Raw genomic sequence first — 11,711 nt, 5'->3', positions numbered from 1 at the left:
TCCTATATGCACATCATGTGAAAATAGTGATGAAATTAAATATTTCTACAACAACAGTCCTGAAGAATTTTGGAATTATAATCCGATAAAAAAAATTTACAGATTTCCTAATCTGAAATATATATTTTTTTTTACAGAGTTTCTAATCTACAAAATCTATTCATGATCTTATTAAATCGAGAGAAGATTATGGATAGCTTTAATCTACAAAAATATATTCATGATCTCAATAATCTGGTCTTATTGTACATGGTCTTACCATCAATGAGTGTGTCGAGGGATGCCTTACTCCATTTGAGCTGAGTTGTGAAAACGTTTAGCTTCCCACCGCTAAACATTTTTTTTTTTGTAACAAGGATTCCCACCGCTAAACATTACGTGCAAAATTCTCAAAGATGCTAAATTATAACATCATCAAACACTATGTGAGCATTATATACTTTTGGAAACACTAAACTTGAACCATCAAATTGTTTACTACTTTTTTATAAAATATTATCAGTTGGAATTATTCTAGTATCGTGATAAGGATAATTGGTTATTATTTATGAAAAAAAAATAGAATGGATGTTATAATATATATTTTGGGTTAGAATGCTCCCAATATCATGTTAGAAATTAGTATAATCAATTACGGGAAAAACTTATCAAAATTTATGTAGAATGACGCATCGATATTTTTGACTTTTGTAAGCATTACACATCCACATATCTGTTTTTGTTTTCAGCATCGCATATCATTATCATCATTTTCTCTCTTATGGATTTTTAAATAATACTCTTTCCATTTCGCAAAAAGATTATCAGTTTAATACATTTCACACAAGACAAAACATAAGTCGTTGCACATTATTTTCTCTTGTAGTAGTTCGATAGTATTATGTTGTTTTTTAGATAGAGAATTTTGAAGGAGAATTTCTTAAGTGAAAGTATGGATTTTAATTAATTTGAAAATCCACCTAAAATTACAGGCTATTGTATACTTGAAGTTTCCCTATCATCATACTATGTTATATATATTATTTTTTTCGTCGACAACTACATGTTATATATTCATTGTATATTTTCAAAAATCAAGAGTTATTCATTGCTTGAAAAAATAAGACGACCTTTAACAAAATGACAGTTCAAAGGAAAATGTTGTGGATAATTTCTTTTTCATGATTTGCTATTTTTATATTCTCACATAATAGATTAATATTACACATGAAAATTATATATCAAATCATAATCAAACTCGGATCCGGGTAGTTTTAAATCAAATTACCTACTCTCGACGCAATTTTATTATATCAAAATACCTACATTCAAATTCAAAAACTGCATGTACCACATTTTAATTTCAAAACAAATCATATGGGATCTGGAATATTTTGCCTACATCAATCGTTTTCTCTCCCATCAATTATCAACTAATAATATAAGAAACTTCTTTCTACCCGCCAAATTTTGATTTGGCCTAACTCAAGCGAGAATCTCGTAAGCTCTAAAAGTAACACTACCCCAAAAAAACGAAAAACAGAAAACAAAATTATTGAGGAAAATAATGAGCAACGAGTCTTGGAAACCTATATCAAATGGGCCTGTATTCGCTTGGGCTAAATTTAATGTGTACCAATATTGTGACATTATATATATATATATATATATTCGGTGGGAAATATAATTAGCGGTGGTATTGGCGACCGAGATTCGCCGGTAAAAAGACAAGCGGTGGAGCCGACAGAGTTAAAACGATCTGCAAAATATATATTTTTTTCTTCGTGTTGCTTTTCTTTTTAATCGATCATTATACTACAAACCCAAGATTAATAACAACAAATGGAGTCTTTTGATGGTTACTTATCTCTCCTAAAATTACATGGTAACCACATTAAAAAGAGAAAAAAAAAAAAAAAGAAGCAAACAATGATGGAGACACTTTGACATTTAAGTCCAAATATTAGTGTTAAGAAAATATCGTCGTATTGAGACACTTTAACGTCATTTCTCTTCACTTCTTGACCAAAAAAGCTTCTTAAGAAAAAGACAAAAGAGTAAAGACAGAAGAAAAGAAGAGAACTTGAGACCGAAATCAATGGCGGTTTCCGTTTCCATCCTCGCCGTCGTCATTTCCCTTCACCTCCTTGCTTTCGTCTTCGCCTTCGGCGCCGAGCGTCGCCGTAGCACCGTACTGCTCTCTCTTCTCTCTCTCTCTTTCTATTTTTGTTTGGTTACTTTCGATTTATCTTTTTTTTTTTTTTTTTTTTGAAGGCTGTGGCGATGCCGGACATGTACGATGAGAAGACCTTCTGCAAATACGGAACAGAGGCGGCGACGGTGTACGGTATGTCGGCGTTTGGGTTGCTGCTTGTGAGCCAGACGGTGGTTAACGGCGTTACGAAGTGTCTTTGCTTTGGGAAGGGTCTCGTTACTGGTACTTCTTACACAGTCTGGGCTATTGTCTTCTTCGTCGTCTCTTGGTAAGATTTAAACCCTTTCCTGGTGTTGAATTTAAGTAGATTCAGTCTTTATTTAGCAACCAAGATTTGAAATTGGGTGAAATAGAAATGAGAATTTGTGGTTTAAATTAAATTCCTGTTTAGGGCTTTTCAAGTTTGATTTTCCATTTCAAGTTATGAAGATAGCTTAAAGAATAGAAACTTGAACTGATTTTTCTTCTTTGTTTGAATCTGAGCTAAGAAAAAATTTGTGATTTTGATTGTTTATTTATGGGTTTTCAACTTCGAACCAAAAAGGAATGCTTTTTTCCCCTTGATTCCACAGCTTGTTTGGATAAAGGTATTGTGAACTTGGAGTAAGCATTTCCAGAAGGTATTTAAGTTTTGTGATGTGATTGTTCAGTGATCATGATTTAAAAGTCACAGCTTTTATGTCCTAAACTCTTATTCTTGAGTTGTTAATATCTCGAACTGGCTTGTCATCTAAAACAACTATTGATTATTTGATGACACAATTTTGATCTAACAAAACTATGTTGCTTCTATAAGAAACGCCTTACAACACTTATGACTATTGACTAGTTAGTTAGTTCATGTCTATGTTTGAATAGTTTTGTCTTAATTGTTGTGGAAGTTGTGTTTATTAACAGAATCCTTGTGGATGGAAAAACTACTTCAGGGTAAGTTTTCTAGGTGCTGAGGCGTGCTTGTTGGCTGGATCAGCTAGGAACGTGTACCACACAAAAAGTCAAGGCATCTACAAAGAAAAGGAGCTTTCTTGTGCCGTATTACCCGTTGGGGTCTTTGCTGCTGGAGCTGCTCTGACTCTAATGTCTTTGATTTCAACCATTCTTTACTACTTGGCTCATTCTAAGGCTGACACTGGTGGATGGGAGAAGCATCAGAACGATGGCATCGGCATGACTAGTCCTGAAGATGCTCCAAAGCAACAGAACACCGAGTTCAACAAGGTATAACACACTTCTGTTTGGTCTTATGATGGCTATGGTTTTTAAAGACAGGGTCTATAAACTATAAACTGTTGTTTGATATAATTGTTCATATAAACTTTGTAATTCTCTGATGTAATGTTGGCTTATTTATGTGCGTCTATGAGAGAAATTTGGTTTGTCTCATCATTATCAGCTTCCCATTTGACCTCAACTAAGGAATAGGGATGTTAACAATCAGGGCTCATTTACAGGCTGAATTAATCCGATAGGCCCATTTTTAGGCCCAAAACTAACATTCCTAGCCTCAACGAATATACTTGCATGAGAAAGGGTTTACAAAGACCTAAGATCAAAATGTTGATAACTTTTTGGAATACATTTTCGATCATCAGTACAAGTAATGAAGGATTCTCCAGAAGATATAAAAATGTTTACTCATATTATAACTTTATAATAAATAGGTGAGTTTTGCAACATGCTAAAGCCATTCCTTTCCCTTTTCTCAAATCGCTTTCTTCTTTATGAATCCAAGAACAAAAAGAAAAACTATATATACCGTGAATCATAGAGTTTTAGCTAACAAAAAGGCTACAGTTGTATTTATAAAACCATTAAACCAAAACAATCATGGCGATTCACGGATACGAAATGGATGAACATAGAGCTTCTTCATCGAGAAGACGAAGATCTATATATCACAATCTAGGAGGAGGACACTGTAACATATATCTTCCTTTATCTATTTATATTCATTTTTCTTCTTTAGTCTTCTAATCTGAAGAATATCTGTTTTGAAATCTTGCTAGTTGCTGATTTAATGTTCTGGAAGAACAAGAAAGAATCAGGAACAATCTTGGCGGTATTCACATTGATATGGTTCTTATTCGAAGTAGTTGAATATCCTTTCATCACTTTCCTCTGCCAAACCCTCTTAATCTGCATATTCATCTTCCTCATTTGGTCTTACATTGGCTCTTCACAACTAATCCAGCGGTAAAAACCATAACACTATATTGCCTCTTTCTTTTTATGAAAGTTTAACACTCAAAGAACACACCATTTCGTGAAGGAAACCACCGAGTATCAATGATCTAAGGATCTCGGAATCGACTTGGAGAATCCTCTTTGCCAAGATCAACTGGTTCATCATCAAATTGTATGATATTTCGAGTGGCAAAGACTTCAAACTCCTGTTTTTGGTAACAATCAATATATATACACCTTAGTTTTAGGAATTATTCTATTTCATCTAGAGATTGTTTGTATTGAAAACTTGTTGTGTCTCATTATGTTTCAGGCTGTTGTTGCACTATGGATATTATCAGTGGTCGGAAACTATTTCAGCTCTCTAACTCTGTTATACATCGGTGAGTCTTTATGAACATACTATAGTCAAGATTTGAATAATTTTGACAAATAGTGTGTGATTTTTTTTTATAAAAAAAATATACAAATTGTGTGATATATCAATTTATCATGTAGAATAACATGTCATCGGATAAAAACGTGAGCATAGTTCATGCCTTTTTTTTCAAAACAACACGAGATTAATCCGTTGTTTTTGCATATGATCATTTACTGTACTTACTAGTTTATCTAACACACTCTACATTTGAGGACTTGATTGATAACATGTAGCGGTTAAGAGATAAACATTTACTAAGGTGTTTTTTTATACAAAGATTTTTGGTTAAAGCCTTTATTTAAAAAATTTTAATTTGTGTGATTTTTTGGTGAAGTATTTGTGGGTCTGGAGACGATACCAATGTTGTATGAGCAATACGAAGAAGAGCTAAATTATGCAGCAAGTAAAAGCGGGAGGGACATGAAGAAGCTCTTTAAGAACATCAACTCTAAAGTCATTAACAAAATCCCTAAAGCCAATGCTAAAACTAGGAAGCATATGTAAAATTATGTATATCAAGCTTCTGGATCTGCACATGCTTCATATTAAAGTAATAGGTCTTTGTTCATGTAATCATAAATGCTCATCAGGAGTTCAAGATTCAATGGGTATACAATAATTATATTTCGTTGTAACTAAAAACAGTTGTTGATATGAGAAAAGCTTTAATATTTATACTTATTTATGTAGGATCAGGATGACCTTTTTAATAAGTTTATTATATGGCTTAATGCTAGTACCTTCTTACCCAAGAAACTAAAGTGGAGGATATTTAGCTGTAATCGTTTTTTTTTCTTTTTGCATTTTCTCTCTCTTTGTTCTCTCACTTTTGTGTACTTTAGTTTTGATCTCTAATTCTGTTTTGAATACTCAAAACTCACTCCATAGAAATATCATAATCTTACAAAAATGATGATCGAACAAAAAAATAATAAACATGTTTGCTTGTATCTATTTGATATTTTAATTGATGTTAATTTTTTGTGATCAAAATTAATTAATGTTTATATATCTCTGATTTTCCGTTACAAAGAAAAAACGCAAATACTATATTTGGCTTCTTCAAGGTCGCAAAATATTGCTTCACAATTGATCAACTCTTGATATTTTCAGAATAATGACAAAGCACTCCTCGATGCTTATCCATTTGCCTTGTCTCGATTCTAAAATATTTTAAAATACTTAATTTTTATGTATGTTAGTTTGAGCAACCAATATTCAATTCGAAAACCAAGTGGTGAAATAGTAGTTTCTATCAACTTTGTTTTGTTGATGATTAATTCTTTTCGAATGCAGAGTTATCGAATTAGTAATTACTCTCATTTGATCAGCTAAAATAGTATTAGAAAATTTAGTGAATAGTGTTAACGACTACACTTGAATGATTAGTCTGATAATAAAATTTTGAATTATCTTCTAGTTATCAAAGGATATATATTTAACTTGAAATTTACGTTTATCTATGCTCTCTCTTGTTTTTTTTTTCTTCGGTAAACCAAGTTTATTGAGACAATTCTTATTTTTGTTGGTTCTCACTTCTCAGTAACTATTAAAAATTGGGTGAAGTCAGCATAAAATGGTAAGTAAGACAATGACCATCAATTCAAAATTTCAAATAAACCAATAAAATAACCATTTGAGACAATGTTCAAATACATTCCTTCCTACTCTCTGTTAAAAGTAATAAAGTAACCATTAAATCAATTACTCTATCTATTTGCCAAAAATAAGAAAGAACAAAAAAAAACAAATACTCTATATGTTGTTCTATCTAGAGTCTTGAGTTATGAGTTATGACTATGAGCCAAATCTAAGGTCCTCGAACTGTAGGAGTAGAGCACATCTACTTCATTCAAATCAATTTTATGAGTTCTTATCAGTGGTCCCTAAAAGTAAGTATTACCATTCATACACCAAAATAGCCATCTCTAATATGTTATGTCACTAATGGTGTTATTGTATATTAAAAAAAAAAATTTTGTTCTACTTTTTGGCCATTAGTTCATAAAGTCACTCTTAAAGAATTGGGTTTAGATAACAATAAGAATTTTGTATTTTTTGTTGTTGTTGTTAACAGTCAGACAATTCAGTGGTGAGATATGACGAATGGCCACACACACAAGATTAGTAAACTAGTTTGACCCTAGAGTTGAACCAAAGGGCAGGGTAAAAGAAAAGAAAGAGTCGTCGCACCTTTGGTGACTTCTGACTCAAAAAACCAAAACCACACATTTCAAAAGATATGCCAATTTCTCTCACCCTTTTTATCAACTAGTCAACTATTGTCAGTGCAATGCATACAAAAAAACTTCTTCAATGGTGAGAGGAGAACTTGCGGTGGCAAGTAACGCCGGAGGATCTGAAGGCGCCGTTATCTTACTCTACATTTGGGCAGCTCTTGTGGCTATCTCCGTCATAGTCGCCGTGACTTTCTCCTGTAGCGACGGTGCTTCTAAATCTGATACTAACAACGTCCATGCCTCCGCGTGCGCCGCAGGCTGTGGTGGAGGTTGTGGAGGTTAAACGGTTGGCAATTTTTTTTTTTTTTTGGTCCACGTATTGCAACATTTTTAACGTTTTTCTCAAAAAAGCATGCATTTTATCGGGTTTGAACCGGGTGGTGACACAGCTAGTAGTACAAACGAGGAGGTTATTGTCGTTTAACGGGTCTTATAGAGGCAGTTTTGTGTTTAGAATAAAGGAATTTAACTACAAATCATATGTGGTTTCTTGAATTAATATGGAGTTAAAAAGCGTGTACTGATGATAATGTGAAGGCTCCAAATATTATCCTATATTACTCCATAAAATTCAAGGTAAAAATAAAAATGGAAAACGTGATTGTAGAATATATTTGTTTTGTTTATTAAAATTTGCATACGGCACAGAGAAAGGTTGAGCAAAACAGAACAAAACAGAGGAAGTAAGTGTTGTCACAAACTACATATATCTAATTTTACAAGAACAGTCTCTTGTAGAAAAAAGAAACGAATCCAAAGCCGCAGGGTCTTAAGAAGCTACGAAGATAAGAGCTTATTGAGTTAGATCAGGCGGCGCCTTGTCATGTGTCTGTGATGTAAACTGATAACAGAAATCAGAATGTATGTGCTGAATAAGATAAGGTTATATTGAAGTGGGAATTGGATCCAAACCTGACGAAATAGCGGGTTAAAGGGAATGTTTTGGTGAGGCATCATTGGGATTCCTGGCGCATAATAGCACCAAGGAGTAGTGTATGGAGGAGCCATACATGGTGCTTGAGCTGCATAAAATGGTGACATGTAACCCGCAGACTCTGTGTATGCCTTGGACATAATCTGGACCACATAACACATACGGCTTCATTAATTCGTATTGTAAATGGCTATTGCTGTTTTGGGAATGTACGTTTGTGAGTTATAGACGAGAACAAACAAATACAAAAAATATACCAAGAGCCAGTAGCTCAATTGGTAAAGATTCAAGAGGTTGCAGGTTCAAATTGTTTTTGGGACAAAACTAATATTACAGTGGTTTCGGGGTTAGGGTGATAATCAAAAAAAAAAAAAAAAAAAAAAAAGATAGCTTACATCTCTCTGATGTTTCAAACTTTTCATGTATTCTACGATGCCTTCAAGCTTGGTTGCAAGGTCCGACTATATATATATATACGCACAAAAGAAGAAGCGTTAAAAACTTGATATTGTATTCAACTCTACTATATAAATATGAAATAAACCTTTGCGCAATAAGGCGTCATCGCCTGCAATATATCTACTTTATCTCTTATAAGCTGCCGTCTTTTCTGCAGAGTTAAGAAAAACAAATCAAGAAAAATAAACATTGACTTAGCTTGGGAAGCACGCAAGAATAGAAGGAAAAAGATCCCTAACCTTCTCCATCATCACACGATACTCCATGGAACGGTATCGTTTAGTCGCACGGTTACTCTTGTTGCAATGATCCCTTTTGTCTCTCTGATCAATGTTCTTGGTGACATCATCCTTAGGCTCAGAAGAGTGGGAACGGAAGATCTCTTGCAAAGGGTTTAATTCATTTTGATCTTCTGAAGATAACGAAGAAATTAGGTGAGACAATGAACATATCTCTTTTTGAGAAATATCCTCCTTACTGTTGTTTATCTCCATTAACTAAATTGATGCTCAACTAATATTGAGATTTTTTGAGTTTGTGAAACTAGAGAGACTCAATAGGAAAACTAATGGAGCCCAAAACTATAAATAGGGGGAGAGAGGTATATATAAGAAGCTGCTTTTGAAAGTCGCATCAATTGAGCGGGAAGAGAACACATGATTTTGCTTCGTCCCACGGTTTCCTTAACATTAAACTGTTTTTTTTTTTTTTTGTTAAAGGGCCTCTCTTTATTATATTTTATATATATTTTCTGGTATTTTATATCAAAACATACAGAAGAAAACATATATTTGTTGTTTTTTGTTGCCTATGGGTTCTCACTCTTTCTTGGAATTCTAAGCACCAATTTGAAGACAACAGAGAAACAAGTAGTGTCATCCTCGTTCTTAAACGGCTGTCCATATTTAGATAATGAATTTTTTTTATTATTCGGTATATTAATTTCCAACAGACAATTTTTATTTATTATTGGGGATATTAATTTAGTTATTGGGAATATTAATTTAGTTATTGGGGATATTAATTTTTGTTCGAAAAAATTAATTCGGAATCATGGACCTTATATTCGAAGTAAATTCACAATGATATAGCTTTTTAGCTAGTGAACTTGATGAATACTGTATAGGGCATATAGTTTCATTTAAATATACTTTGAACCGATTTGAAAACTAAACTTAACAAACAAACAAAAACGATATAAATACTAAGAGGATAATGTTGCTAAAAATAACAAGGTTAACGGCATATAAAACCAAACAAACTTTCGGCCTCCAAAACTAGAAACGTGTTCATATTTCTACATTTCTCGGACTTGTTTCATTTCTGTTTTGCTTTATTATACACTCTTGACTCTAGTGTAGCTTCATTAATATAATGTTTAAACTTCCGACATTTACAATTTTGGCCGTTTACATCTGATAAAACGCCAAAACATGTTCACGTACAAATAGATATGAAGAGTGACGTAATATATGCCTTTGGTGTAGTTAAACTAAAAAAAGAAAGGATGTCCCGGATGTCTCATATTTACCCTCCCTAGAGGCGGCAAGACTTGTCTTGTCCAGGCTTTCTGAATCTCCACAAGCATTTTCAAGATTTATCAGTAGCTAAGAAACAAAAAAAAAAATATATCATCTAAATATCCAACGGAGGAGAGAGTGATTGGTACAATAAAAAGAACAAATGTTCTCTGCATTCCAAATCCGAGTTGCATTAAAGACAGCAGCTAGGCACAAGAGTTTTATGTAAAGTACCTCGACACTTAAATCTGCATAACTTCAACTTTTGGTTTCATGACTGCTAAGCTTAGCTTCCTGTAAATATACATATGTGTGTATTTAAGGATTTATACGTGCAGCAAGTACAATTTCCACTTGTCTTTGGCCCTGTACAAATAAATTGATGCCATAATAACATCCACAATGCTTCTCAAAATGCATGGAAATCAATACTTAACTTTACCTACGACTTCCCTCGCCTTGTTATAGTGATCAGTTTCCTGAAAAGTCAACAAAACTTAATTTCAGACACTGATCAAGCAAAATGGCGACCTAAAAAACGGCTTGCGTCCAAAATTAAACAATTACACTTGATACCAAACAATGAGAAACCAAACATGTCCACCAAAATTAAAAGATGGAATCTTTTGATCGACCAACTTAGCATTCTTTTTTTTGACGGGAAATATCAGGCCGCTTCTCCTGTTTAAGTACCTAGAAAGAAGATGAACACACAAACAAGAGAACAGAGCTCAATAAGACCAAGTCAAAGAAATAAGTATCCTGATAGATTTAAAAAAGCTGCAAGATATCGGAACATGTTACCTTTAGGTAATTAGATAGGAATTCGCTGTGAAATTTGGATAGAGATGCTGGTGACCAGCTTTTAGGGTTCCGACAAGATGGCTCCTTTGTTTGGCTTTAGCTTGCCAATAGATATAACTGATTGTATTTTTTTTTACAAAACAAAAAAACTGAACTCCAAGCACACTGCAATTAGAAGAATTTAAATATCACAAATAAAAGATATTCATAAAACCTAAAAATAACTTATATCCCGCAATGTGATTCATTCTGCATATGATATAAAAAATATTTAAACAAAGACAGAAGCAGAATATAAGACCTCGCCATATGAGTGTGATAGAGGACCAAGTTTGAAGAGAGCACCAGACCACTCAATCTTCCCCCAAATGTCGCCTCCCTCTCGTCTCTCCACAGATATCTCGGCAGAGCAAAGCTCCAAACCATCAGGATTTTTAAGCCGTGCGTTCCAGAAGATGACAATGTTCCCACTAGAGTTGCTACCGAGTCTGCTAATTTCAGATTTGACCATCCTTGGTGGACAGTAGAGCCTCGGGCCTGGATTAAAGAGGACATCTCTAGAACCAGAGAAAGATTTTTTCAAATTTTCCAAACCTTTCACCTCTTTCCAATCCAACACATCTGGCTCACACCACAATATGCTTCCATGTGCACCAACGCAGTATAACAATTTCCCTACGGCACACCAATGGGTTCTGGTTCCTGGCTTAGAATCTCTTGTTCCCTTGTTCCAAAACATATATTCACTTGGCACGAAGTAGAAGCTTTGAGCCTTGTCATCCAAGGCGTAAACCTTCTTGTTCTTATTTTTCTTCTTCTTCTTCTTCCTCCTTTTATTGTGAGATGGCACTTCAGTGCTCGGCCATCCCAATTTACACCATCCCAATTTACAACATTCCCGAATCGCACATCTTCCTTTCATTGACAAATTATTCTCCTAGCCTAATTTTCAATT

At 33.8% G+C, this 11,711-nt stretch overlaps 5 protein-coding genes across 5 annotated transcripts; 3 read left to right on the top strand and 2 right to left on the bottom strand.

Moving 5' to 3' along the window:
* The first annotated feature begins 1,911 nt into the window (after positions 1 to 1,911).
* LOC18008935 lies at positions 1,912 to 3,563 on the top strand. Its single transcript, XM_006391105.2, has 3 exons — positions 1,912 to 2,170; positions 2,254 to 2,462; positions 3,121 to 3,563. Exons 1-3 carry the CDS (start codon positions 2,078 to 2,080, stop codon positions 3,416 to 3,418), a joined length of 600 nt encoding a protein of 199 aa, XP_006391167.1. The 5' UTR covers positions 1,912 to 2,077; the 3' UTR covers positions 3,419 to 3,563.
* Positions 3,564 to 3,972: 409 nt separating this feature from the next.
* LOC18008247 (reticulon-like protein B14) lies at positions 3,973 to 5,456 on the top strand. Its single transcript, XM_006391104.2, has 5 exons — positions 3,973 to 4,112; positions 4,201 to 4,387; positions 4,464 to 4,593; positions 4,692 to 4,761; positions 5,134 to 5,456. The coding sequence occupies exons 1-5, from the start codon at positions 4,022 to 4,024 to the stop codon at positions 5,301 to 5,303; spliced, it is 648 nt and encodes a 215-aa protein (XP_006391166.1). The 5' UTR covers positions 3,973 to 4,021; the 3' UTR covers positions 5,304 to 5,456.
* A 1,556-nt stretch (positions 5,457 to 7,012) lies between these two features.
* Positions 7,013 to 7,561, top strand: LOC18009096. The gene has a single exon (XM_006391101.2). It carries the CDS (start codon positions 7,116 to 7,118, stop codon positions 7,320 to 7,322), a length of 207 nt encoding a protein of 68 aa, XP_006391163.1. The 5' UTR covers positions 7,013 to 7,115; the 3' UTR covers positions 7,323 to 7,561.
* Positions 7,562 to 7,694: 133 nt separating this feature from the next.
* Positions 7,695 to 8,926, bottom strand: LOC18008727 (transcription factor bHLH109). The gene is made up of 5 exons (XM_006391103.2): positions 8,672 to 8,926; positions 8,518 to 8,583; positions 8,369 to 8,434; positions 7,952 to 8,116; positions 7,695 to 7,880 (listed from the first exon to the last, which is right to left on the bottom strand). Exons 1-5 carry the CDS (start codon positions 8,924 to 8,926, stop codon positions 7,833 to 7,835), a joined length of 600 nt encoding a protein of 199 aa, XP_006391165.1. The 3' UTR covers positions 7,695 to 7,832.
* A 2,101-nt stretch (positions 8,927 to 11,027) lies between these two features.
* On the bottom strand, positions 11,028 to 11,678 carry LOC18008988 (putative F-box/kelch-repeat protein At3g24610). Its single transcript, XM_006391100.2, has one exon. The coding sequence runs from the start codon at positions 11,676 to 11,678 to the stop codon at positions 11,028 to 11,030; it is 651 nt and encodes a 216-aa protein (XP_006391162.2).
* Between the last annotated feature and the right edge of the window lie 33 nt (positions 11,679 to 11,711).

This window comes from Eutrema salsugineum, unplaced genomic scaffold (assembly GCF_000478725.1).
Source record: "Eutrema salsugineum unplaced genomic scaffold, Eutsalg1_0 scaffold_9, whole genome shotgun sequence".
NCBI classification, from domain to species: Eukaryota; Viridiplantae; Streptophyta; class Magnoliopsida; order Brassicales; family Brassicaceae; genus Eutrema; species Eutrema salsugineum.
Note: the sequence above shows the minus strand (reverse complement) of the source record. Positions and strands in the feature narration are given on the sequence as shown.